General features: G+C 40.3%; 1 protein-coding gene across 2 annotated transcripts; it reads right to left on the bottom strand.

Moving 5' to 3' along the window:
* Positions 1-355: 355 nt before the first annotated feature.
* Positions 356-27,000, bottom strand: LOC105380990 (succinate dehydrogenase [ubiquinone] flavoprotein subunit, mitochondrial). 2 transcript variants are annotated; one of them, XM_038117188.2, is made up of 14 exons: positions 26,841-27,000; positions 25,247-25,499; positions 24,891-24,964; positions 24,233-24,408; positions 23,603-23,755; positions 23,039-23,196; positions 22,208-22,372; positions 18,713-18,843; positions 18,148-18,216; positions 17,498-17,695; positions 16,872-17,016; positions 2,050-2,285; positions 1,555-1,728; positions 356-982 (listed from the first exon to the last, which is right to left on the bottom strand). In XM_038117188.2, exons 1-13 carry the CDS (start codon positions 26,886-26,888, stop codon positions 1,573-1,575), a joined length of 1,962 nt encoding a protein of 653 aa, XP_037973116.2. In that variant the 5' UTR covers positions 26,889-27,000; the 3' UTR covers positions 356-982; positions 1,555-1,572. The 2 variants fall into 2 exon arrangements, with proteins under 2 accessions (XP_037973116.2, XP_037973115.2); XM_038117187.2 differs by lacking the exon at positions 18,148-18,216 and having other exon boundaries at positions 18,644-18,843.
* Positions 27,001-27,474: the final 474 nt, after the last annotated feature.

Below are 27,474 nucleotides of genomic sequence, written 5' to 3'. Positions count from 1 at the left end.
AACCAGTTTGTTATTGCTACGCCCATTGACGTCAATACTTCAGTTGCTCCTACTTTAGTGGAACTAACGAGGCCGAAAACGTCACAAATAGTTCCTGTTACGTTGTAAATCGATAAAAAACTTATCAACAGGAAAATACTTGGTTGGGGGTAAAAAGTACATACTACTACATACCTACTTTATAATCCGACAAACATGTTGTGATCCTTGTGATGTTATTTGTTTTTTTTTACTGTTGGAATTTTTAGATATTCTTAGTTATTTACGACGCTATTTGATAAATCATAAGATCTAGTCCTGACATAATGTAGCGAGTAAAACTTAATTAAAATAAAAGTAAATAGAAATACAATGGTTGAATTTATAACATATATTTAAGTTATCCATTTAAACTTACAATCTACGAATATCGATAATTTCATTTATGTTCATGATTTTAATGTCCATTGAATAATACAAAATTTACAAAAAAGACATTACTTATTTCTGTATAAAAGTATTCATTGATGACACTGTTTATCTATTTCAATATTATTTGTTTGTAACAAAAAGTGTTATGATTCGTTATAACGATGAGGTAGACAAAGTGTCTCATGAGCGTGCTATACATCACAAAATGTATGAAGAAGGTGGCTAAGACATTCATATAAAGCATTTAAATATTTGTAAGTACGTCGGTGCTGCTGAGTCGTTCACAAATAACATTATAAAACCATCTAAAAGATTATAATAAATGCTGGTTCAAAGTTTGTTACAAACTACAAAGTAAAGTATTAAAACACCAGTTGTATAATTCCGCTTGTGATTTGTGTAGACTTTGATTTTGTTACGCTTAGAACGAGTTACGATATAAATAATAATGATTGTATGGATCGAGATAATAAATAGTGACAGCTGACATTCCCACGCGATGGACACCCCCGTGTCGCTGTTGATTGAAGAATACTGCTAAGCTCAGTCAGCACCCATTAAAAGAGATTACCTGGAACAAACAACTTTATGTGAATATCAACCATATCAACACACTACACTCGAATGTAACCGGAATTCTCAAAGCTTGATGATGATGATAACCATTCTATATACTTTGTGTCATCAGTTAATCACACATTATACCCCTTTCACTCACTCATACATTACTATCTGTATTGATCTGAATAAACCTTACTTCAGCAGCGTGGTTTCATAGGTCCAGCTGGCGGAACTGTACGTCAGTTGCATCATTCACTCATTCATTCGTTCTCTAGTTCGTTCAGTGACTGACCTCAGCTGACGGCACGGTCTGGCACTCGGCCTGGTCGAGGGTGGCTACGAGACTGCATCATTCACTCATTCATTCGTTCAGTGATTGACCTCAGCTGACGGCGCGGTCTAGTAGGTGCGGATTACGGTTTGGCACTCGCTCTGGTCGAGCGTGGCAACGAGACTGCATCATCCACTCATTCATTCGTTCTGTACTTCGTTCGCGGATGACGAGCAGCACGGTCTATCACTCGGCCTGGTCGTGGCATCGATGACCGCATCATTCACTCATTCATTCGTTCAGTGACTGACCTCAGCTGAGAGCGCGGTCTAGTAGGTGCGGATGACGGGCGGCACGGTCTGGCACTCGCTCTGGTCGAGCGTGGCGTCGATCACGGGTCGGTAGGTGAGCTTGGTGGCGCCGGTGGCCGCGTCGGTCTCGGCCATTGTGTGCTTGCGCCAGTGCTGCTCGAACGGCAGTTTGGTCTGTGGAAGAATTGGGGGATGAGTATTTAATTCCTGCGATAATTTTCTGCTGATGTTGATAGTCTTGATATAGTAAGCGAAAACAGCGATTAAGGCACACACCATTGGACTCATTTTTTTTAAACTGGAGTTATGTACTGGTAGGTAAAAACGAAATAGAAATGTACTTTTGTGTTCCAAAAAACGATTAATCAGCGCTTATGATATTTTCAGAGCCACTTCCATGAGAACGGCCGAGCACTAGCACGCTTACGGAGAAGCCTACGTCCAGCACGAATCAATCAATACCTAATGACGATAAAAAACCCTATTACTACCAACCTGTCCATCCAAAGGCTTGGAGTAGTCCATCTCGTCGCGCCTAGTCTTGAAGTCTTCACGGGCGTGCGCCCCACGGCTCTCCTGCCTAGCCAGCGCGCCCTCCACGATCTGCACGGAGTTGATCATGAGGTTCTGAAGTTCGAGGGTCTCGATCAGGTCCGAGTTCCAGATGAGCGAGCGGTCCGAGACCTTGATGTCGGCGAGCTGCTTGTAGATCTGGTGGATTTGGCGCTGGCCTGCGGGCGAATGGGTGAAGGTGAGTGGTAGAGGTCATTTGTGAGTTTCTGAGCCGGGTTGGAAATGTGATGTAGGTATATTGTTTTGGGGAGAACAGGTAAAGGTGAATGGGTATATTGTAGTAGATGATATTGTGATGTAGGTTTTGTGTATCTTTATAACTATTAGATTGATTATTAGATGCACTATATTTATATTGATGAAGTTTTTTCGAACTGTTTATTGATGTCTATATTCATTCATATTTAATGTTGTATGTTTTAACTCTCTCTTTATTAAGAAAGTACTTCATATTACATCATATCATACAAACATAAATTTGGCCCGCTACCTTATTTAACTAAGAAAACTGGCACAAAGATCAAAAGTGAATGCCAATGTTTTTTTCCAACTACGATATTTGATTTTCAGTCGCCATAACAATCTGGCTTAGTGCAATAACATAATTGATTTGCATCAGCATAAAAATCATGTTACGCATCGCAACACATTTGTTTAATTTTCTAAAAAAGGTCGCGGGTCATTGAAAGATCAACGGGCCAGACTACATCTGATAAAAAAACAAAGCAACGCATATAAATAACATTATCTATTACTGTGTATGCTGATATTTTCCATTATCCTTGTGAAACTATAGATCTATTATAGATAATCGTTGTTTACGATAGATCGTGGTATACCAGTGGTAATCATATTTTCTTCATTCGAAATTTCGTATAAGGAGAGTACGAATAATTACAAGAAAATATTATTTGGCTAACAATAAAATTATGAAGAATAGATTTTTGTAAATACAAGTTCGCAACTCGTTAACATAATTTTCTGCCTAAGTTACCATAAGTATATTCCTGTGACAAAGACTGCTTTGTATATTATTTGTTCTGGTTTCTGCGCATTGTCATACATATTTGAATATTAACATAGATAGGAGGAGTACAATACGAAAAGCACGTAAGGGTATTCGGATTCATTCACTGTGACAGCGGTTCGCTTGTGGAACAGTTTACCGCTACATATACGGCAGACAAAGTCTATAGACATCTTTAAAGCCAAAGTTCGTCAGCACTACCTCCAAGTGCAGAACGATCAACAAAATTGATTTTTAATATATTTTATTTGATGATGATGATATTATATTATACTAGCTGTCCCCGCGCGCTTCGCTTCGCCTTAAAAAGTTTTCTCGTGGGAATTCCGGGATAAAAAGTAGCCTATGTTCTTTCCCAGGGTCTAAACCGTATGTATACCAAATTTCATTCAAATCCGTTCAGTAGTTTTGGCGTGAAAGAGTAACAGACAGACAGACAGACAGACAGACAGACAGACAGACAGACACAGTTACTTTCGCATTTATAATATTAGTAAGGATTTTGTATAATTATTATGTATTAGGTATATTATAATATAATGTAGGAATATATTTATATATGTATGTATATAATTTGTATAGCTATTATGTATAAGTAAGTATATCTCTGTGTCTCGATAAAAGTAAATAACTTCTCTCCTCTCAGCCTATCGCACTACCAACCACTTTCTCGACATCACCAAAGGTTAACTGGTAGAGAATGCTACTAGCATTAAGTTCGCCTTTGTACAATGTTTTTATGTGCAATAAAGAATTTATAATAAAAAGCACAATAGTAATGGCTAGACAAAGTTATCGGATTGTGTGGTTCAAGAGGTGAGAAGTTTCAGCATGACTAAAGATATTTACAGTAACAGTATTGCAAAATGTGTATTTGGAACGAATACGCAACCAATTGTTTATCCTGAGAGACGCTTCTAGCAAGAAAATTCTATGAAGTCAAGTTTTTGAAATCCAGAACTAATTTAATCATTTAAAAATGATTACCATTCGTAAATATGATTGATTTAGTTACAGTAACTATAATCATATTTTAATGTTAAAATCGAACATGATGAATTGATTGTTTCGCTTGATCTGTGATTGAAAGGCTAGTTTAGGCTGTGTCACCATGGTAAACGGAGAAATCAAAGAAATATAAAAATAAGTACATGATACACATACTATCGTTAAGGGCTGATCTGTGCCTTCTTTTGTTGTAATCATGTCACATACCTACAGTCAAGAATGCGATTTGGCAGACTTTTTATCATCGTCAGTTATTTACTTACATATTAAAAATAAAATACCTATTGATAGGGTAAGTAATACGAGGTATAAAAACGAATGGTATAACATTCACAAGGTATACGCCCATATGATATAAATGTATTAAGTATAACGATCACTGTGCATAACAAACGAAAGGCATAATTACTAAATACATAATTTCGTAAAGAATAACGTTCAAAAAGTATAATTTCAATTGATATAACGATTAAAATGCATAAAGTTTATAACATATATTCTACAACGGATATAATTATCATAATGTATAATGCACAAAAAATTATTGACGTTATGTGGGGGGAACGCTCCGCTCCGCTTCGCTGCGCTCCGCTTTAGTTTCGACGATCACGTGCACCTAACACGCTCCTCCTCGCTTTGCTCGTCGTCGCACCTATCTTTAGGTTTTGGTACTAGGGGTTTTGACATTATTATTATTATTGGCGCTATGTGGGGAGACGCTCCGCTCCGCTTCGCTGCGCTCCGCTTTGGTTTCGACGAACATGTGCACCTAACACGCTCCTCCTCGCTTTGCTCGTCGTCGCACCTATCTTTAGGTTTTGGTACTAGGGGTATTGACATAATTATTATTATTGGCGCTATGTGGGGAGACGCTCCGCTCCGCTTCGCTCCGCTTCGCTGCGCTCCGCTTTGGTTTCGACGAACATGTGCACCTAACACGCTCCTCCTCGCTTTGCTCGTCGTCGCACCTATCTTTAGGTTTTGGTACTAGGGGTTTTGACATTATTATTATTATTGCGCTATGTGGGGAGACGCTCCGCTCCGCTTCGCACCGCTTCGCTGCGCTCCGCTTTGGTTTCGACGAACATGTGCACCTAACACGCTCCTCCTCGCTTTGCTCGTCGTCGCACCTATCTTTAGGTTTTGGCGCTAGGGGGTTTGACGGTGTTGGGTAATTAAACACAGATTATGAACTTTATACTAAACGATAGTATATATTTTAATCGTTATACGTAATGTATGTTATACGTATTGATATTAGTCTTCGTAAGTATTATATATTTTGATTTTATATAAAATGTACGTTATACCAATTGAATCTTATACCTTATGAAAATATAGATTTTGTTGTTATACGTAACGTTCATTATAGGTTGTGAACGTTATTAATGTGAAATTATACATTTCGTTTTTATACGTCGCAATACGCACCCCTATTGATACTGGCTTTTAACAGATTTTTGCTTAAATTAATATAATAGATCGATTAAATAGACGCATTTTTCCTGAAATAAAAATGACATATTATGTATCTAGCCTATCTGAAACCTAGTTAAACATTGTGAGATATGGCGTTTCGACTTTCTCCGTGTTCGGCATCATAAGGGTCACAGTGACAGTTAAATAAAGTCCATTTTTCTCTCCACCTTTAATTTGCAAGGTGCGGGTGCATATATAAGTAGAGTGAGTCGCCCGCGCGCCTCAGTTGTAATATCACCATGCAGAAATGACTAGGTTTCAGATAGGCTAGATACATAATATGTCATTTTTATTTCAGGAAAAATGCGTCTATTATGTAGTCTGAGCCTATCTGAAACCTAGTTAAACATTGTGAGATGTGTTTATTATCGCATGGTGGAGAGAAAACCAACTGTGACCCATAAGCTACTGATGTGATGAGTATATCAGTAGATAAATATTTGAATCTATAAATTTATAATGCATAGATTTCTGGGTAATAGATATACTAAAAAGAAAGGTATAAGTATACATAAGACTTAAGTACCTCCTTATTATTCCTGACTTGTCAGAAAGTTATGGAAGGTATGTTATGTACCTATACATATAGGTAGGTATTTATACATATGGATACACACAGTGCCTCTTCGAAAGCAATACTTATAAGTAATTATTTTCAAAATCTTGTTATTGTCAAGGCAATATTTTTAACATACACTAGCCGAATGGATGGAACCAGTGAAATACTTTGCAACAATATTTAAAAGCTGTAAAATGTAGAATATCGATCCAGGCCGCTGGGGCTCAGGTCAGCACATGCTGACTAGGGTATGTAATTCTGGACTGACCTCAGAAATGCAGCAGCCGACCCTGGGGCCTCGAGGACCTGCTCAGTCAGCCCCGTACGACGACACGGCCTTCAACACCTGGCGCGGCATCTAGTCCTTGGAACGAGGAGTGGTGCTTGAAGGGAAGATAATTTTACTAAATATCTCAGCCTCATCAGCTACTGGAAAAGATTAGATGAAGGCTGTGACACTGGCGGATAACTAATTATTCAGTTTTTCAAAACATGATGCAGGTCACTATATTCATATTCTAGATTGACAAGTAACAAACAGTCTAATTTTGTATTCTAACTAACTCGGCGGTTAACGAGTTCCTGTGCAGTCCTACTAAGAAGGAAAGTTATTTTATAAGCCTTTGCACCCATTTTGTGGGCTACTATCATTCTGTATCATCATGTGTGAATATTATGAACTCTGGCAGCATTCCTTGGTAGATGACATCAATCAATAAAGATTGATTAACACAACAAAAACAATTATAATAGTTGATAAATGAAACCCGGCTAACATGTCTTAACTGGGTAAGTAAATGATCAGTCATGCCACCAGGATAAGTAAAATGTTCAGTACTTCATATGAAAAACATTAACAAGGTCACCTTTAGGTATGTTCGTCAACACTAAGGGCAGGTCTCGGCCAAAACCTTAAGGCTTCGCCTTGTTGCAACTTCAAAGGTACGTAGGTAGGGTACCTACTTACATTGTTGTAGGTTCGATTTTGAAACCATTAAGTCAACCTAGATAAAACAAAATAAAATAGCTCGATTAAATAAAGATGGTACGTAAAGATGTTAGTTGCTGATCAGACCTGATGCAACGACAGCCATCATAGACTCTCTAATCTGTGGAAGCAACAATCATGGTGGCGGGAACATGGACAGTTGGACGAGCCCCCTCGAGCCTGACTTATCAATCAGAACTGACAGTTCGCCAACAGCAGATAGCTTGCGGCTATCTATAGGTAAACTCAGGTAGTTAGCTATACCCAAGAAAAAGTCCTTGGACATCGATATGACAGTGGAACGGCGAATAACTGTGACATTCTTTAAAACAAAAAGGCATAAAAAGGGTTGTTGTTGTCCAGCTAAGGAAGGTTACCTACTTCAGCGACCTGGTATTGCATTCTGAAAGAACTGCGAAGAGTTAATATTATGACTAATAATTATTACTTATTTAGAAAGTTTTCAGCAAACTCTAATAAATCAAGCACCTACCACGTCACCGCTGCCCGGTTATAACTCTGTACTAGCTTAGTAGATATATATACCAGTTCTAGCCTTCAGCTAGAGGCCAGAGAGCTCGTAAATGAGATGCGAGTACGAGCATGACACAAGTAATTTTTTACTTGGTAACTAGTTACGTAACTAACTGAAAGATCCATAAAACAGTTGAGGATTACTCAAAATGGAATTGTAGTTTCAGCAGATACAGTGTTGAAAAATAGTTATGAAACGTTTGCGCCAGAATCGAATTAAAAATACATTTTCATTAGAGAAGCCGTTTAGGCATGAATAGGTACTTTCACCCTTTGGATTGTGCTCCAAATGATGACCTTCGAAATTCATAGAAATTTAATGACGACTGCCATTGTTTATTATCTAGCCCCGTACATTGAGTAGGGCTGCGGCTACACGTGATGTGATACACAGTACACAGTAGGTATATGCATGTTCCCAGAATAGTGGAAGTTATAATTTTACCAAAAGGTAGTCGTCTCGTGCAAGAGCACCGTTACTCGATTTATTCGATACACAACTAGTAGACAGCTGCTGCGTAGGAGGTTCACACATTTTTCAACAAAGAGCTCGGATACACACTCACAATCCACTGGGACATAAGGAAGACAGCTAATATGGTTCCACTCAGAAACCGCGATGACACTCCGATCATGATCACCCGATAGTAGGATCATAATAAATTCGGTAACTTGTGAAGCGGTATGGTATAGCAACAGCGACTTTCACGAAATCAGGAATTAGCTCAGTGCTTTTAGGTTGAACACTCGCCGGTGGGATTCACTTTGCTCACAGCCGAGAAAAGAAAAGACTCAAAGCTGGAATCTGCCGATGTGTCATGACACTTAAGATAGTGTCTGGGGGATCACTTTATATGACGAAAAACGAACTTTCAGCGCACTGCGGCGCGAGCCGCTCTATCTGTTTGTATGTAGGTATCAGTCTCGGACATTAAGCGATTCCGTGTGGACGTACCGGTCTATTGCGATCGACGCGAGAGGTCATTGAACCCGAGACAATGGCTAATGTGTTAAAATGTTCAACGTGTAATATCGTGATTAATGAACTTCTAGCGTTTATACAAAATAAACATGACATCATGGACAAAGAAAGCCTTGTACGAATTTGCAAGTCGGCTTTCTCGGGAGAAGATATTGTTGAAGCCAAGGATCTGCTATTTGGATGTACATCGCGAGCTAAAGTTACCAGGAGGGGACAAGGAAAGGAACCTAGGGATCTGGAGGACATGATTTGTCTCTTCAATGCGATGACGGGATCGAAACAATTGCCGACTTTTGTGGCGCGTGAATTGCATAAATTGCCGCCTACTACATTTGACCATGTAGACGTCACGAGATTGTTAAGAGATATTGTGGCGGTGCAAGCGGATCTCAGACAAATCCAAGAGAAATATGCTGCAGATATAACCCAATACGTGACGATAAGTGACTTCGAACAACTCAAAGCCGAATTAGATCTTCTGAAGATATCGTCTGTCCCTTCTGGTGCCAAGACCGGCAATAATGCGCCTTTTGTCAATATGCATAGAGGTGCGTTTTGCGCGGGGGACAGTTGGGAGCAGGTGTGTGATAGTGGCCCAATTGGCTTGGCACATATCGACGCAAACAGGTCATTGACTCCCGAATCATGTGCGATAAAACCGGTAAGAACGGCTTCTGTGGAGGTGGCGCGCGCGCCGCCGTCCCTGTCCTACGCACAGACGGTGCAGCATGCGCCTGTCTCACTCACACAATCACCTGAGGTTGCGAGTAATGAACGAAATATGAATATGGGTCGCGTTGAGGTAGGTCACATGAGCACCGACGCACGCGCAGATAAACAGCTGATATCGATGACGCAGCGCTCAACTAGCAATCACAATGACCTGACAACTCCGCCTCGAATTTCCGATAATGAGGAGGGTGGGGGCGAGTGGGTGCAGGTGGAAAGGCGCAGAAGACGCACCCCGTCACGATATACAGGGAGACAGGGAAAGGCGGTGTTAAATGAATCCTCAAAATTTAAAGCGGCAGAGACTAAGATACCGCTGTACATATATAATGTGTCTAAAGAGACGAACGCTGAACATATAGCAGAGTACATACTGGAAAAGACAAACATCAACATCGTTCCTTATAAAATGGTTATGCGGGGCTCAAAAACTTATGATTCATACAAGATATATGTACCTAAATCAAAGCTGTGTCTGTTTGAGGATGATGAATTCTGGCCATATGATATTTATTTTAGAAGATATTTCTTCACTGGAGCAAAGAAGGATAATAATAATACGATGAATTTGGAAACGAATAACCCTACTAAAAATGGCGCAAGACAAAAATTACAATAAACCTAATACTTCGAGTAAATTTGTAAGTTTCAACTGTAAAAATGTGAAGAGATCAGCTCAGTGTATACAGTCACTGTGTGTTAATGCTGATTTGGTGGCATTACAAGAAACATGGTTATTGCCCCATGATATACCATACCTAGGTACACTCGACTACAACTTTGGATACACTGGGAAGTCGGCGGTGGACACCTCGGCGGGTCTCCTGAGAGGAAGACCGTACGGGGGGTGGCCATCTTATGGCGTAAAAGTGTGTTTCCATGTGTGCAAGTGATAACATGCAAAAGTGTGCGTATATCGTGTATTCAGTTGTCGATGCGTAATCACTCGGCGCTAGTGTTTAGTGTGTACATGCCTACGGACGAGCCGGACAACTTGACTGAGTTCACGGAGTGTCTTAGTGAGATTTATGCAATAGTGGAAGGTAACAATGTGGAATCGGTGTACATTTTAGGGGATCTAAATGCCCATCCGAATACTTTGTTTTGTAGGGAGATGTTACAGTTTTGCTCGGAACAAAACTGGCTATGTGCGGATTTTGAGCAACTAGGTATTAACTCGGACACATACACGTTTATAAGCGAGGCTAATGGCTCAAAGAGGTGGCTAGACCACTGCTTAGTAACACAATCAGCTTCTAGGACCATTGTAGATATAAAGATAGAATATGACGTATTATGGTCTGACCATTTTCCGATTGTGTTTGAATGTAATTTAAATCTTATAAATATGAAAGTTATGAATAATCCTGTTTGTGTTAAAATAAGTAATGTGCGATGGGGAAATAAAAAAGACGAGGAAATTCAAATTTATTCTAAATCTTGCCATGAATATTTGAGTTCTATTGTGTTACCATCGGACCTTACAACATGTTGCAATACCATCTGTCATAATGTGGACCATAGGGATTTATTAGATAAAATGTATGGTAAAATAGTTAAAGCGTTAAGTGAGGCGGCTGTGCTGAGCAGTGCAGGTAAGAGCTCTAGTAATAAAAAACAACGAGTTATAGGCTGGAATAAGCATGTAAAGGATGCACACGCCACAGCTCGAGCTAAGTTTCAGCAATGGCTTTTGTATGGCAAGCCGACCTCGGGATATTATTACGATGAAATGTGCCTTAGTAGGAAAGTGTTTAAGTCCAAACTTCAGTGGTGCCAGAATAACCAACAACAGATAGCTATGGATATTCTAGCTTCGCATCACAAAGTGAAGGATTTTAGCAGGTTCTGGAAGGCTACCAACAAGCTCAACACCAACCCTAGTCTGCCCGTATCTGTTGACGGTGTAACCGAACCGAAGGCCATTGCTGACTTATTTCGAGGGCACTTCAAGGTACAGTCGCCCATTGATGTGACGAGTCAGGGGCTTAGTGCTGACACGCATACTGCCGATGGACCTCTTAAGACTCAATTTACCTCAAAGGAGGTAGCAAACATAATTAGGTTTATGAGCAGAGGTAAATCTCCGGGGCAGGATGGGCTCAGCATTGAGCACCTGAAATATGGAGGAGAACATGTATCGAGAGTGCTCTCTTTATTTTATAACAGCTGTTTGGGACATAGCTATCTTCCAAGAGAAATGATGGAGACAATAGTTGTACCTATTACAAAGAATAGAACTGGTGACATTTCCGATAGAAATAACTACAGGCCTATATCGCTCGCAACTATCATTGCGAAGGTGTTTGACGGTTTGCTGGACGCCCGGCTCAGCGCGCATCTGCAATTAAATGACGCACAGTTTGGCTTTAGGCCGGGGCTGTCGACGGAGAGTGCTGTGCTGGGGCTCAAGCATACCGTCAAATACTATACGGATCGCAAAACGAACGTGTATGCCTGTTTCCTAGATCTCTCCAAGGCATTTGATCTAGTGTCATATAATGTCCTGTGGGAAAAATGTAGAAAGTCAAACCTACCTATGGAACTGGTCAATATTTTCCAATACTGGTATGACCATCAGAGTAATAAAGTAAGATGGGGTGATGTTTATTCTGATGAGTATGGCTTGGAATGCGGGGTGAGACAGGGTGGGATAACATCCCCAAAGCTCTTTAATCTTTATATGGATGAACTTATCGGCGAACTCAGCAGTATGCATGCAGGATGTTATGTTGACGGCAAAAGCTGCAACAATTTCAGTTATGCGGACGACATGGTGCTGCTGAGTCCGTCGACAGGTGGGTTAGTGAAGCTACTTGGAGCCTGTGAACAGTATGCGGAAAAACATGGTCTCAAGTACAATGTAACAAAAAGTGAGATAATGATTTTTAAAACTGAAAATAAGTTACCTCAGGAGATACCGTCTTTTTTATTATGTAAAAATGAACTGAACCGCGTAACTAGATTTAAGTACCTTGGGCACATTGTGACAGATGACCTTAAGGATGATGAGGACATTGAGCGGGAGCGTAGGGCGTTGGCAGTCCGTGCCAATATGTTGGCCCGCAGGTTTGCACGCTGTACAAGAGAGGTAAAGGTCACCCTATTTAGGGCATATTGCCAATCTTTTTACACGTGTAGCCTGTGGGTCAACTACACGCAAAGGGCTATCAATTCCCTGCGCGTCCAGTACAATAACGCCTTCAGGATGTTGCTGGGGCTGCCGCGACACTGTAGTGCGTCGGGCATGTTCGCGGAGGCGCGCGTGGACGGCTTCCATGCCATTGTCAGAAAAAGGACGGCCTCATTGCTGAGCAGAGTGCGCGGTAGCACCAACACCATCCTAGCAGTCATCGCGGGGCGGCTCGATGGCCCAATACTGAAGCACTGGGTAAGTGTCATTATTGGTACACTTACAGTATGTGGGAAGTCGAGTCGTGCCATAGCTACGTTACCCTGACATGCTATATTGTTTTATTCGGATCAATTGTATTTAATATTTTATTTTATTTTTAATTAATTTAATTTACATTTTACACAATATATCCTTATTATTTATTAATGTGACATTGTTTATTTATTTATTTTTATTTTTATTTTGTTTTAAATATAGTTAAATAGAATTGAACCGATATAAATTAATATACTCTATGAATTATACTAATTAATTTTAATTGTGATTTATTGTGATGTAATTTTAATTTTAACTTATTGATTTATTGTGATTTAATTTTAATTTTTAATTATAAGTTTATTTTTAATTTTTAATTTGATTGACATTGCATGTACTATGGATCTTGTTATCTGAAAATAAATGTATTAATAATAATAATAATAATTAAACGTGCCGATTGCACGACAGCTCTCGTTCGTTCGTTTCTCATCAGTATAGAGTAACGCTCCTGTACTTACCGTGCGTCACCATTCCCATGAGCAGTCCAATGATCTTTAGGCAGTTTAGAACAAAAGCTGCATTAGACAGTTTCTTCAGCAGAGACATCGAAATAAAAAAATGATTGCACAACTATCCCCAGGAGCAGTCTACAGGTCACTTTGGGCAGTTCAGAAGAAAGCTGCTTTAATAGAATACCCTACCTCAGCGGAGGCATCAAATTGAAGTGCTATAACACTTTTAGAAGCGGTGCACGTTACCCGATTTGTCGTCATCCATGCCGATGCGGCTACGGCGACTGCAGGTGGTTACTCAGGCTTCGTTGGTGTGCCCTTGTATGGCTAACATGACCAACCTTGGCAGTAAACGTTCGTCTGCATATGCCAAAATCACTGATGAATAGCGCACGTTACTCGATACCTTCTAAATAAGTCACTCATAATGATGGCTGATGATGATGATGACCGTGCTAGCAATAGTGCAGGCGGTTCCGCTGAGCATAAAATCTCTTCCCAGACAGGGGGGCATTTGGATCTGGCAACCAGAACAGGAGTGCCAGGTGTGCGCAGCGATGCAGGTGGGACAACACAGCCGCCAAGGCAGGAGTACATGGCTGGGTCTATGCAGCGATGCAGGTACCACAAACCGGTGGCCAGGGCCAGGACCGGGTGTACACTGCGATGCAGGTGGCAAGAGACGGCGGCCAGCGCAGGAGCACAGGGCCGGGTGTATGCTGCGATGCAGGTGGCACGAACCGGTGGCCAGGGCAGGAGCGCAGGGCCGGGTGTACGCTGCGATGCAGGTGCCACGAGACGGCGGCCAGCGCAGGAGCACAGGGCCGGGTGCAGGTTACACGAAACTTCAATTTCACCGAATCGGCCTGCCTACCCTCAGCGGGTAGGTACCGGCGGATCACATTACTCGCCGCACATGCCACAATGTCCCAACATACTGAAACTCGGAGCCACGTGCTTCCTGTAAAAAATCCTATGACGGTCCTGGAAAGCTCCTGTTTGTAAAGCCTTACGTAAGCTATAATCAAGTGCATTATTGTAATAGCAAAGATTTAACAACTGTTTTCTAAAAATATTAGAAATTGAGGGTAGAAAAATATATTTTTATTATTTTTTCCTGTATAAAATTAACATATGCTTTACTTAAAGCGGTCATTAATGTAAGTATCTAGCTCAAGCGCCACTAGTAGGACCGGAATATGTGATCAATCATCACCACGACTATTGAATCGGTCCCTACTGCGTGGGATAAAAACCCCAAGCGCCGGAGCATTATGACCAGTGGCTGAGATTTTAAAAGCAGTAAATAATAGCATTTTACTCACGGCTTATCAACTCAAACCTTCGTTGCGAAATCCTCAGCAATGGCTGCGTGCGCAGCAGCCGGCAGGCCCCGCGCCGCCTGGTCCGCATCACGCTACAGCTCCCGGCAGCGAGGACTCCGCAAATTCAATATTATATTTTTCCCCGTCGGAGCGAAGCCGACGAGAACCGTGGCTACATTGAGCCATTTTGCCGAAGTGTTCACTTCAAAAATCAAAAACCAACTGAGGCGCGCGGGCGACTCACTCTACTTATATATGCACCCGCACCTTGCAAATTAAAGGTGGAGAGAAAAATGGACTTTATTTAACTGTCACTGTGACCCTTATGATGCCGAACACGGAGAAAGTCGAAACGCCATATCTCACAATGTTTAACTAGGTTTCAGATAGGCTCAGACTACATAATACGGTCTTTAACCGGACCTTATAGTTGGACTGTACAGTCATTTGCACAACTGATGCTGCTGATCAATTAATAGATGATGTGGTTCAGAATCTCAATGATCGTAAGAAAGTAGCTGGCCTATTTTTAGACCTCAGCTCAGCTTTTGATACCGTTGATCATGATATATTATTAAATAAATTAGAATATTATGGAGTCCGGGCTAACATCTTGCTCTTACTAAGAAGCTATTTGCACAACAGAATCCAATTTGTAGAAATTAAAGAAAACGTTGATGGTGTAGAGAAATCTTTCCGTTCAAAGATGGTTAAGATAACTAGGGGTGTTCCCCAAGGGTCTATTTTGGGTCCGATTTTATTTATTTTGTTCACAGATGACCTTATAAATCCTAACTAATATTATAAATGCGAAAGTAACTGTGTCTGTCTGTCTGTCTGTCTGTCTGTTACTCTTTCACGCCAAAACTACTGAGCGGATTTGAATGAAATTTGGTATACATATGGTCTAGACCTTGGGAAAGAACATAGGCTACTTTTTATCCCGGAATTCCCACGGGAAAACTTTTTAAGGCGAAGCGAAGCGCGCGGGAACTGCTATTTTATCATAAATCTTATTCCAGACATTAAATTAGTAATATATGCGGACGACACTAATGCAATTTTATCATCAAATACTTTGAATGATCTTCAAGTACAAGTAAATACAGCATTATCTGCCTTCAATTCTTGGTTTACTTGTAACAATTTAAAACTAAACACAAGTAAGACAAATGTCATGCTATTCAAATCTACAGTACGGAACAATGAAACGTTGGACGTTTCAGTTGATGGAAACAAGGTAGTGACTGTAAGTGAAGTAAAATTCCTAGGTATACATATTGATAGTCTACTAAATTGGAAGCTTGAGCTTAACTCTATAGAATGTACCATCAGCTCTGCGTGTTTTGCTCTTAGAAGTCTGCGTGACGAGATAACTATTAAACAATTGAGAACTGTATATTTCGCACTGGTTGAATCTAGACTTCGTTATAGCATAAAGTTATGGGGTAATAGTTACGACTATAATTCGCATAAGGCTTTTGTTTGCCAGAAGAGAGCTATTCGTACTATAGTAAGAATACCTCAATGGGAATCATGCAGAGAACATTTTGTCGCTCTCGACATACTCACCGTTCCATGTCTTTATATATTCGTCTTGCTTACCGACTTAGCCAAAAATCTTCATAAATTTGAAGATGTGAACAATAAACTTGCCCGAAATGCATCGCGAAGAAAGGAAATAAAAAATGTTCATCCTGTCCCAATTTTGGAAATAGCAAAGCACACATCGAGGTATCAGTCAATTGTGCTGTACAACAAACTGCCGGTAGAGCTAAAATTAATAGATAACAAAAATAATTTTAAAAACAAACTTAAGTCATTTTTGTTGAAGAAATGTTACTATTCCATTGATGAATACTTATCTAGATCTTAAGTTACAAATTACAAATTAATCTTATTGTATCTAAAGGACATTTATAATATAATTGATTTTATTGTATTTGACTAATTTTATTGTAATACATTTATTATTGTTAATTAATTATTTCGAAATTTGTTTATGCCTGTTAATTATTTCTCAATGTGTTTATGCCTGTGTATTATTTTTCAATGTGTTTATGCCTGTTAATGATTTTAGCTATAAGAATTTTTCTACACAATGTATATTGTTTTGAAATGAATAAATATGATATATAATATATGATATGATCACACACACATGTACGTGATCAATAAAGTATAGAAACAAATACACAAACACATACCTTCTTCGAGCGTGCTCTGCTGGCGGAACACGGCGGCGTTGGTCTGCATGCACTTCTGCATGCGCAGGCGCAGCTCGGCCGTGGAGATCTGTCCGTTGGCGTGCCGGACCTGGTCCAGGTTCGCCACGCTCGCCTCGCCCGTGCTCTGTAAGGGGGGCAGTTTGTAATGGTGGTCTGTTTGTTTTTTTATGGATTTGTTGGGGCAAAACTGTGGATGGGTTGCTGGTTTTTAGGTAAACGACTGATAAAAGGATTGGTATGCGTCAGGGTGACTGCCTCTTTGGGTATTACAGTCGTGTCGCCAGCATAATTTAAAAATGGACGTGGATTGAAAAGTTATCGCGAAGTTTTAAGGCGATGAGGTAGAGCAACTCGCGCATTACTTGCTCGCTTTCATGCCATCTATCGGCAGTCTTCGGTATTTCTTCGCATGATCTATTCGTCAACTTTTAAGCTTGCGCGTATCGAAGGTAGATGTCGCCACATACTTATATCTATCAACATATCTCTAGACAGACTGCATTTCAGCTACAATCCAACTGCAAATAGCAGTTCCAGCAGAAAGTAGATGGTGCCACATACTTTATACATATATCACATATTAAAGCATATAAATATTAACTTACATCCTTCAACGGAGCCTGGGCGTCGCCCGGCTTGCTGGTCTCGGCAATAGTCAGGGCGCAGGCGCGGCCGAACACCACGATGTCCAGTAGAGAGTTGGCGCCGAGTCTGTTGGCGCCGTGCACGGAGGCACAGGACGCTTCGCCGGCCGCGAATAATCCGGGGACTACTTTGTCTTGCCCGTTGTGGTGGGTGATGACCTGTAAAGAATAAGAATAATAGTACGTGGTTATGCGCATAGATTCCGGTACCACCAGGTGTCGCTCTTACACTGTGCGCGGTACATTTAGAACACAAGCCGAGCGCGTGCGACAGAGACCAACAATCTCCCCTCTCCCCTCTCCCTCTCTCTCCGACTCTTACTATTGCCTCCACTGTGATAATGCGCATTGATGCCATCGCCGCTAGTCATCTAAGCGCGCCGCTAGATGTCGCTATTGGAATAAAAGCCGATTATGTGTGCTATAGCAAGTCTCTCCCCCTAGTATCTAAGAGCGCCGCTAGATGTCGTTTTTGCACATTTTTACATTAGAACACAAGCCGAGCGCGTGCGACAGAGACAAGCAATCTCTGGTCCCCCTCCCCCTTTCTCCCTGCGTATGCTCATAACAGCTGCCATCTCCCTCCCACTATAGCCCTCTCTCTGTCTCACCTCCCCGCGGAAGTTAGTCGGCGTGCCTCCCATGTTGTAGTGCACGGTGGGCAACACGGGGATGGGCTCCTGGTGACGTCACGCTGGCGAAGATCATGGCCGTCTCGCTGACAAGCCGCGGCGAGTGTGGCCGCCGTAGACGTGGTTACGCGCATTGCCTCTTACTATTGTCTCCGCTGTGCTAAACGTGGTTTAATAATATAATATTGCTTCCACTGTGTTAGTGCGCATCGATTCCGTTGCAGGCGCCGCTAGTCCTCTAAGAGCGCCGCTAGATGTCGCTATTGGAATAAAAGCCGCTTGCGATTATGTGTGCTATAGCCTATAGCTACCCTATTATCTAAGAGCGCCGCTAGATGTCGCTTTTGCACACTTTTACATTAGAACACAAGCCGAGCGCGTGCGACAGAGACAAGCAATCTCCGGTCTTGCCTCCCTGCGTATGCTCATAGCAGCTGCCATCTCCCTCCCACCCTACTCTCTCTCTCTGTCTCACCTCCCCGCGGAAGTTAGTCGGCGTGCCTCCCATATTATAGTGCACGGTGGGCAACACGGGGATGGGTTCCTTGGTGACGTCCACGCCGGCGAAGATCATGGCCGTCTCGCTGATGCCGGGCAGCCGCTGCTTCAGCTGCTCGGGCGGCAGGTGGTGAAGTTGGAGGTGCACGTGGTCTTTCTCGGGGCCGCAGCCGCGACCTACAGGGTGGGAATTGGTGTGTGAGTCAGAGGATAAATTATTGTTGGTATGCTATGTTTTAAATAGAAGCGGGCTATGTGTTGTAAAAGCAGATGTCCACAAGAATGGATTAATAAAACCGCTGACATTTATAGTCTTGTATCTATGCTCTATTTCTATTATACAGGGTGGCCCAAAGAGTGACGTCCAAAGGAAAATATTTGATTCCTTAGTAGGTCAAGGGGTAGCCAAATCACCCCCATGTATGTTCAGCAATTTTTAGTAGTTTAGGAGTTATGATTTGTTTAACTAATTTTCTACGAAAATCGACCTCAGTGGATCAATTATGTTTTATTATTTTTTTGGATAACTTTTTAAAAATATTTTTTATTTTTGTGTCATCCTACTTGGGTGGAAATTACCTAATTAGTCAATTGTTTCAGAAAGTTGAAAGATTCCTGTTATGTCATTACTAAGGACTAATTCAGTTAGAAAATGTATCAAATTAAAGGGAAAATAAAATTATTCACTATTTTTTTTATTTAAGTTACATTTTTGAATGTAAATTCTTAGTAAAATGTTTATGTCTGAGTTGTAAGATTTATGAGATAATTGTATTATTAATAATAAATAAATAAACTCAAATAATTCTTTAACAAATTTACTCACAATAAATTTTCAAAATGGCGACCTCCCACAGCAATACACTACCTACATCTACGCAAGAAATTTTCTTTAAGTCAAAAAAGTGACAAATGTAAAAAATATGACATCTGTCAAAAAGTTAAACATGTCAAAAAAGTAACTTTTCTCCATGGAAGTAATAATACAACAGGAATGCGCACTCACCAAAATGATGCAAACAAAAATAGACCTAAAGTATTCGCCTTAAGACTTATATTTGAAGTGAAAGAGGCCGCGAGCCGATAGAGAGGGTTACCACAGAGCCCTTCCTCTCTTTCTAACAATTGCCAGGATTCAGTTGTGTAAACTTTAGTACATTTTGTACGAAGAGAGCTATGCAAAAAATATATTAAATTAACTCATAGACTACTGTAAGATATCATATCATTTTCAAAAACAAATTTATAATAAATCATTATAAACATGTAATTTTAATGAAATATTTGGTATTTGTATGAATAATAATTTCATAAAAAATATTGGTAGTTTTTCTAAATACTTTACGACAAGACCGAATTTGTCAAGATGACGGATGACGTTTATACTGTTGTGAGAGACGTTATGGTTAGGGTGACCATTCATTCGTACTTTTGAATCACTTTCCATTAATTAGGACCTGTTTCATTCAACTTTTTGTTTTATTTTATACCTAAGTATCATTAGGTATTATTGTGACCGTTATCTTATAAGGCTGGTAAAGAGTTATGAGCTGTTGATTTTTTTGGTGATAGATATGAGTATTATAAGATAATTTATCAAGCTTATAACCGGCGGAAGCACTTAGGTTGAGATATTTTTTTTGAAATCTTATGATTTTCATTACCTAACTAGACTTTACTAGACTATGTAAACGGAACACCCACAGAGTAAACACGTTTTAGGTACATAGTTGCGTTTAATGTTAACTTGTTTTGACAATCTATACAAATTTTACCTTCACCTCATTTGTTTACTCAATTGTCATATCACCAAAATACATTCTTACCTACATTGCAATCGAATTATTCGAATAATAGGTGACTTTGAGACCATCGACACCTATTCGCGACATGATAGATTAGAAAGTGATGTCTCATGAATTACCTAAAATTATGGTCACCAAAAATAGAAAGAGATGGAGGGCTCCGTGCTGACTATCTCTGTCGGCTCGTTTTTTTGGTGCAGTGCGCATTCCTGTTGTATTATTACTTCCATGCTTTTCTCAAAAATGTGACATCTGTCAAAAAGTGACATCTGAATGAAACAGAGAAGCGTATAGGCGACTTAAAGAAAATTTCTTGCGTAGATGTAGGTTGTGTATTGCTGTGGGAGGTCGCCATTTTGAAAATTTATGGTGAGTAAATGTGTAAAATAATTATTTGAGTTTATTTACTTAGTATTAATAATACAATTATCTCATAAATCTTACAACTCAGACTAAAACATTTTACTAAGAATTTACATTCAAAAATGTAACTTAAATAAAGAAAAATAGTAAATAATTTTATTTTCCCTTTAATTTAATACTTTTTCTAACTGAATTTGTCCTTAGTAATGACATAACAGGAATCTTTCCAACTTTCTGAAACAATTTACTAATTAGGTAATTTCCACCCAAGTACCTTTGAAGGCTGTTTTCTGCAAATAATACCCCATTAAGCAATAGTTTATTTTTATTTTTATGTTATTTTGGAACCTTGCGGAGTTTTTAAAATTAATAAGGGACCATGAGAATATCTATTTCAATTTTTAATTTCAAGTTGAAAATACAGAGCAGTCTAGCTCGATGATATAATTTGAACTTTCGATATAAAAAGAACTAACTTACATTACAGCTAGGAAGCTGAAACTTTTATGGTTAAAAGAACAACTTAAGAGGATGACACAAAAATAAAAAATAATTTAAAATTGTTATCCAAAAAAATAATAAAACATAATGGATCCACTGAGGTCGATTTTCGTAGAAAAATAGTTTAAAAAATCATAACTCCTAAACTACTAAAAATTGCTGAACATACATGGGGGTGATTTGGCTACCCCTTGACCTAAGGAATCAAACATTTTCCTTTGGACGTCACTCTTTGGGCCACCCTGTATGTAGTGGTAAGTAAAAGTCTGCGTGGTTCTATGTTTCACAGATAACACATAATGTTTGTAAATATAGAAAATCATAGAAAAATCGCATTTAGGTAAAAAAAATTGGTGCGTGTGTTACTGTCACACACAAACAGTAGTTAGACGTATTTATGGTGATGTTTAAATGCAATGCGACCGAATGGCGTAGTGGTTAGTGACCCTGACTACTGAGCCGATGGTCCCGGGTTCGATTCCCGGCTGGGACAGATATTTGTTTAAACACAGATATTTGTTCTCGGGTCTTGGATGTGCCCGTAAAATGGCAATAGGCCCGCCCCCTATTACATTGGGACTAACATAACACTCTGGCGAAAAGTGGGTGCAGCAATGCACCTCTGCCTACCCCGCAAGGGAGTACATTAGTACAAGGCGTGAGTGCGTGTTTTTTTAAATGCAATGCATTTCACAAAGATTGTTTGTAATATTCTACATGAAAACATTATAAAATAAAAAAAAACGAGTCACACAGTAACTTACAAATTTTTAATCTGTGGTCATACTTCTAGAATGTAGAATGTGTATGTAGAATTACGACACTGTACATGAAGCATACGCTCAACATAAAATCACTCCAATCCCACTCACCCTCCATAATCTCGACAGTCATAGCCCGCGACACCACGTCCCGACTGGCCAGGTCCTTGGCCACGGGTGCGTACCGCTCCATGAAGCGCTCGCCCTTCGCGTTCACGAGGAACCCGCCCTCGCCGCGGCAGCCTTCCGTGATGAGGCAGCCCGCACCGTAGATACCTGGGGACGGGGGGGTAAGGTCAGGTTTGTATTGTAGGCTTATAGGGTTTTAGATATATAATGGGGTACACGAATGGAGCTAGCTCGACAACAGACACAGACGCTTATATTTACATTTTGTTATTTAAATCAACATCTCAGAGGGCTATATATTATAGTGAAATCGGTTAAACTAAATAGTAGCTATTTGCACTGTACCGAGAGTGCGGGTGCGGAGTACCGAGCTGTCTAATTAGTTTGGAAGACGAATGATCTTGCCCTCATTTCCATAGGTTCCTTCATCCATCCATTCATTAACTTAACTTCATTCATTCATCATTCTGTTGCCATTGCCACTAACCGGTGGGATGGAACTGCACAAACTCCATATCCTCGTTCTGTAGGCCGGCGCGCGCCGCCATGGCCGTGCCGTCGCCCGTGCACGTGTAAGCTTATTAACTGCTCCCTATCATTCAGGTAACTTGGCATCCACCATCATCCATTCCAGAGGACTATAGAGTAAAATCCACCGGTTTAGCAGCGATCTGCGCTATTTCTCTTATAAAAGAAACTACAATTGAAAGGACTGCACAAAATTGTGCCGGTTTTTTAGTTTAGATGACGAACTCTCTTGTAGTCTTGCACTTTTCAATCAACAAAATTTACTTAGTATTGTTCATCACTAACCTGTAGGATGGAACTGCACAAACTCCATATCCTCGTTCTGTAGCCCAGCGCGCGCCGCCATGGCCGTGCCGTCGCCCGTGCACGTGTGGGCTGAGGTGCAGCTGAAGTAGGACCTGCCCGTGCCGCCCGTCGCCAGGATCGTGTTCTTGGCTTGGAACCTGGGAATGGTGACGTTTTAGTATTCAATTGCATTCTCTATGGGGGTGTAGTACCTACACCTGACTCTGTTGAATGGAACCTTTGTGCATATCCCCTAGGTCTAAACTGCCTTCCTAAGTATGGACTATTTCCCAACACGCTGCCGCTGGTCCACATGGTATAGTATAAGCCATCCCAACATTACATCCCCACCCAGCCGAGTAAATGTGCGCTCAAACATTCTTATGACACATCTAAACAAACCAAGCCTGTTTAGTTTTTAGAATTCGATGTGTAGGTGAAATTGACGGTTAACGTGGAATGCAACATTGAAATTCGAAGCATATTGAATAATTATGAAGAATATTTTTTTTGTGGTGCAAAGAGCTTAAGGCAGCGAAGTACTAACAAACATTCTCCCCATACCTATGCAGAGTTCCGTCCTCCAAGTTGATGGCGATGCACCCCTTGCACACGCCGTCCTCCATCAGCAGGTCTAGCGCGAAGTACTCGATGAAGTACTCGCAGTCGTAGCGGAGCGACTGGCCGTAGAGCGTGTGCAGCAGAGAGTGCCCGGTTCTGGGAGAGAGTAAATGGGTTTTGAGACATTTACAGTCAGATATAGTGATATAGCTTCATTGTTTCTAGTATGGGTAAAAGTATTTTTTGTCGGTTGTTATTTTGGTGACCAATACATATGTACATATAAGTATTCTATTTTATTGTTTAGCATGGTACCAAAGAAATTGACCAAAATGCATGTTTTTATTTAGTTGCTCCTTATGATTCCATAGTAGAGCTTTAGATAAGATGATAGAGCTGGGCTTCCTTCCTATCCTTCTTCCCTTTAGAATGAAGGAAACACACCTGTAGACTTGGATAAGCGTGTTGAAAGGATTGGCCAATGAGCTGACTGAATGCCCACGGTGCGTTGGACACATACACTGTAAAGTTTATAGCTACTCGCGAGGCTACCATCTGCCAACTAAACAATATTGCAACTGGCTCTGAATATAAATCTGGCTATCAAAAAACAATCAACATAAAACCCCTTACCTGTCAGCAACAGCGCAACACCTATGCGCCTGCCCTCCCTTGCCGAACTGCAGCGACTGCCCTCCGAAGGCGCGCTGGTAGATGCGGCCTTCAGGGGTTCGGGAGAACGGCATCCCGTAGTTGTCCAGCTCGATAACCGCGTGTGGCGCCTCGCGGGTCATGTAGTGGATCGCGTCCTGGGGAAGATTTGGAGATTAAGGCTTAGTTTAACCATACTCTTTTACATTATAACAAGAGATTAGTGGTTGACTTTTGACACATCTGTCAAGTTGTTAATATGGAAATTTTAAAATTTTATATTTTAGATGACACTTACAATGTCACAGGGGTATTAAAGATCTAATAGACTATTAAAGCTGCCGCTACACGCGTTCGTTATCGACGTAGATAAACATTTATATCGCGATTCGCTATAGATACGGCGGCGGCGGCTCTGTGATTGGTAGAACAGATCGTTTATCGACGTCGATAACGAACCCGTGTAGCGGTGTGCCAATGTTAAGAGAAAGATCTATCTGAAATGAAGATGATATAATTATGTGGAATTAAAGGGTTTTGGATGTACGATAGATCAAGAATGCATTTTTGTAGCCTCATGATATACATATAACTTGAAGTTCTGAAAAAAAATTATAATCTTACACTTGAGATATTTTACCTGGTCTCCGAGCCAGTCTGAGCCCTTCACTGTGTCGTACATGTGCCACAGCCAGTTGTCCTCCTCCATGTTACCTACAAAATCAATCACCCTTAGTGGACATATTTTAAAGTTCTGAGTTTTAGGTTGAGCATATTATATTTTTAGCTTTAGCTATTTTCTGCACAAATCCTACTAATATTATAAAAACGGAACACATAGGGTACTTTTTATCCTGGAATTCCCACGGGAAAACTTTTTAAGGCGAAGCGAAGCTCTTGTGAACAGCTAGTTAGATATAAGAAGTTCTTAAGTGCAGAAAACCACATTGAATCACCTGTAAAACTAAAGATAAATTTAAGTGCAAAGATCCTTACCCAAAGCTGCATTGATGCCTCCCTGGGCAGCAACAGTGTGAGACCTGGTCGGAAACAGCTTGGTGACAACAGCTGTCTTGAACCCCTCCTGCACGAGACCAAAGGCAGCCCGGAGCCCTGCACCTCCAGCTCCGATGACCAGCGCATCGTGCTTGTGGTCTACAACGGTGTAGGCCTTGGTGGCGTTAGTGTTGGTGCGGGCATCCTGCGCGCCGCCCACTGACAGGTGCAGGTTGCGGTAAAGGTGAGTAGCCTGTAATGGGGCAGAAGTTTTGGATGAGAAATGCTTTTTTTTACATTAGTACAATGTTATATACAGTAAATAACCATTAGAAACTCTATAATCCTAACTAATATTATAAATGCGAAAGTAACTGTGTCTGTCTGTCTGTTACTCTTTCACACCAAAACTACCGAACGGATTTGAATGAAATTTGGTATACAGATGGTCTAGACTCTGGGAAAGAACATAGGCTACTTTTTATCCCGGAATTCCCACGGGAAAACTTTTTAAGGCGAAGCGAAGCGCGCGGGAACAGCTAGTTTTTTATAATTATAAAAATATATTTTAATAATGTAATAAGAAGTACATGTTATGTGTAATAATACTAATACTTCACAGGAAATGTTTGCAAAATCATACTGATATCACTAGCAACAGTTTTGTTTTTGTATTTATGGATTTAACTAACTAAACTATCCCTCTATATATTTGTAATTTTCAATGTAACCTGTACTAAAATCAAATATTTTAATAAATTTTTTAAAGAATATAATTTACTTACTGATATTAAATAAAAACAGTACACTAAGGGCCTGTTCCACAATGTCTGGGTAGTGACTACCTGTCGGGTAAAATACATGCTGTCACTCTCTGTTATTATTTTTTTGACAGTGACAGCATCAACTTTACCCGACAGGTAGCCACTACCCAGACATTGTGGAACAGGCCCTAAAACAACAAGCTTGAGTGTGTGATTGAAAATCAGTAATTCAATAGGAGCAGCCACATTGAAACCTGATATTGCATAATGGAAAAATCTATGCATTTTGATTATGTATCAACTATGCATATCATGTATAATTCTAATATTTATAATGTACCAAATGTGTGAACTTGAAATAAATGATGATGATAATGATGGTGGTACAATACTATGCTCTCTTTCCTCTGCTATACAAACATTTATGACCATGAACTTGACTAGAAAGTAAAAACAAATACACAGGTAACCTACCTTCAATGTACTACATTTTGAACTGAAGTCAACAATTATATAGGGTGTATGTCTATAGTTTTACATAATTATCTAAGCTAGGTAATCTTTCAGGTGGAAGGACAGGGGTTTCAGTGGATATGACTATATGACATAATGAATATTTAAAATCAAACAACTTTTATTAACTTATTCGTACTGTCTTCATCCCAAGGGTTGCGTATACAATGTTTCATGATGATATCCAAGGCCCTAAGTAAGAATCTGTTGGAAGAATCGAAGGTTCAACCAGTTTCCAAGACATGGGCAACAACGACATTATCGGTTCAATGTTACATAACATTTTTTGGTAAAAGTAAAATAACATGTTTGCTCACCAATGACGCAGGGCTACGAGACACGGCAGCCTTCATCAAAGCGCTCATGATGGAACTCTCTGTCCGCACCAGAACACTAAATTTATTAAATTTTACGGGATTCAAGAAAAATACACACAGCTGTCAACGTCGCGGTCGGTCGAATTGTGAAGGGATGGGAACAGTAACGATAAAATCACTACAAAATATCTCGTTATTTAGGCCAGATTCACACATATGTTACATACATATTTTCAGAATAGCGCCTCTGAGACTAGTTTAGATTGTCTATGATTAGTTTCAATCCAATTCAATCTGTGATTTTGACATTTTTGACAAGCCAGTTCGAAGTATCGGCGTCCGGTATCGATACCGAGTACTCATGTGGTATCGAGACGAGGGTATCGATACCGAAAAAGTATCGGTCCAAAAGTATCGATACTACTCAGTATCGAGTACTTGCGAAATAGTTAATTTTTGTACCTTCACCAGCATAAAAATCTACTTTTCCATTGCATTTAAAAAAAAGGTTTTGGTGATAATAGCAAATAAACACAAAAAAATGCAAGACTCTGCGGTTTTAACGGATTGATTTTGTTTTAAGATCTTTTATGAAGGCCTATCATATCATAATGTGACGACAAAGTACTCGATA

This window comes from Plutella xylostella, chromosome 3 (genome assembly GCF_932276165.1).
Source record: "Plutella xylostella chromosome 3, ilPluXylo3.1, whole genome shotgun sequence".
NCBI lineage: Eukaryota > Metazoa > Arthropoda > Insecta > Lepidoptera > Plutellidae > Plutella > Plutella xylostella.
This window is presented reverse-complemented; position numbering and strand designations above follow the sequence as displayed.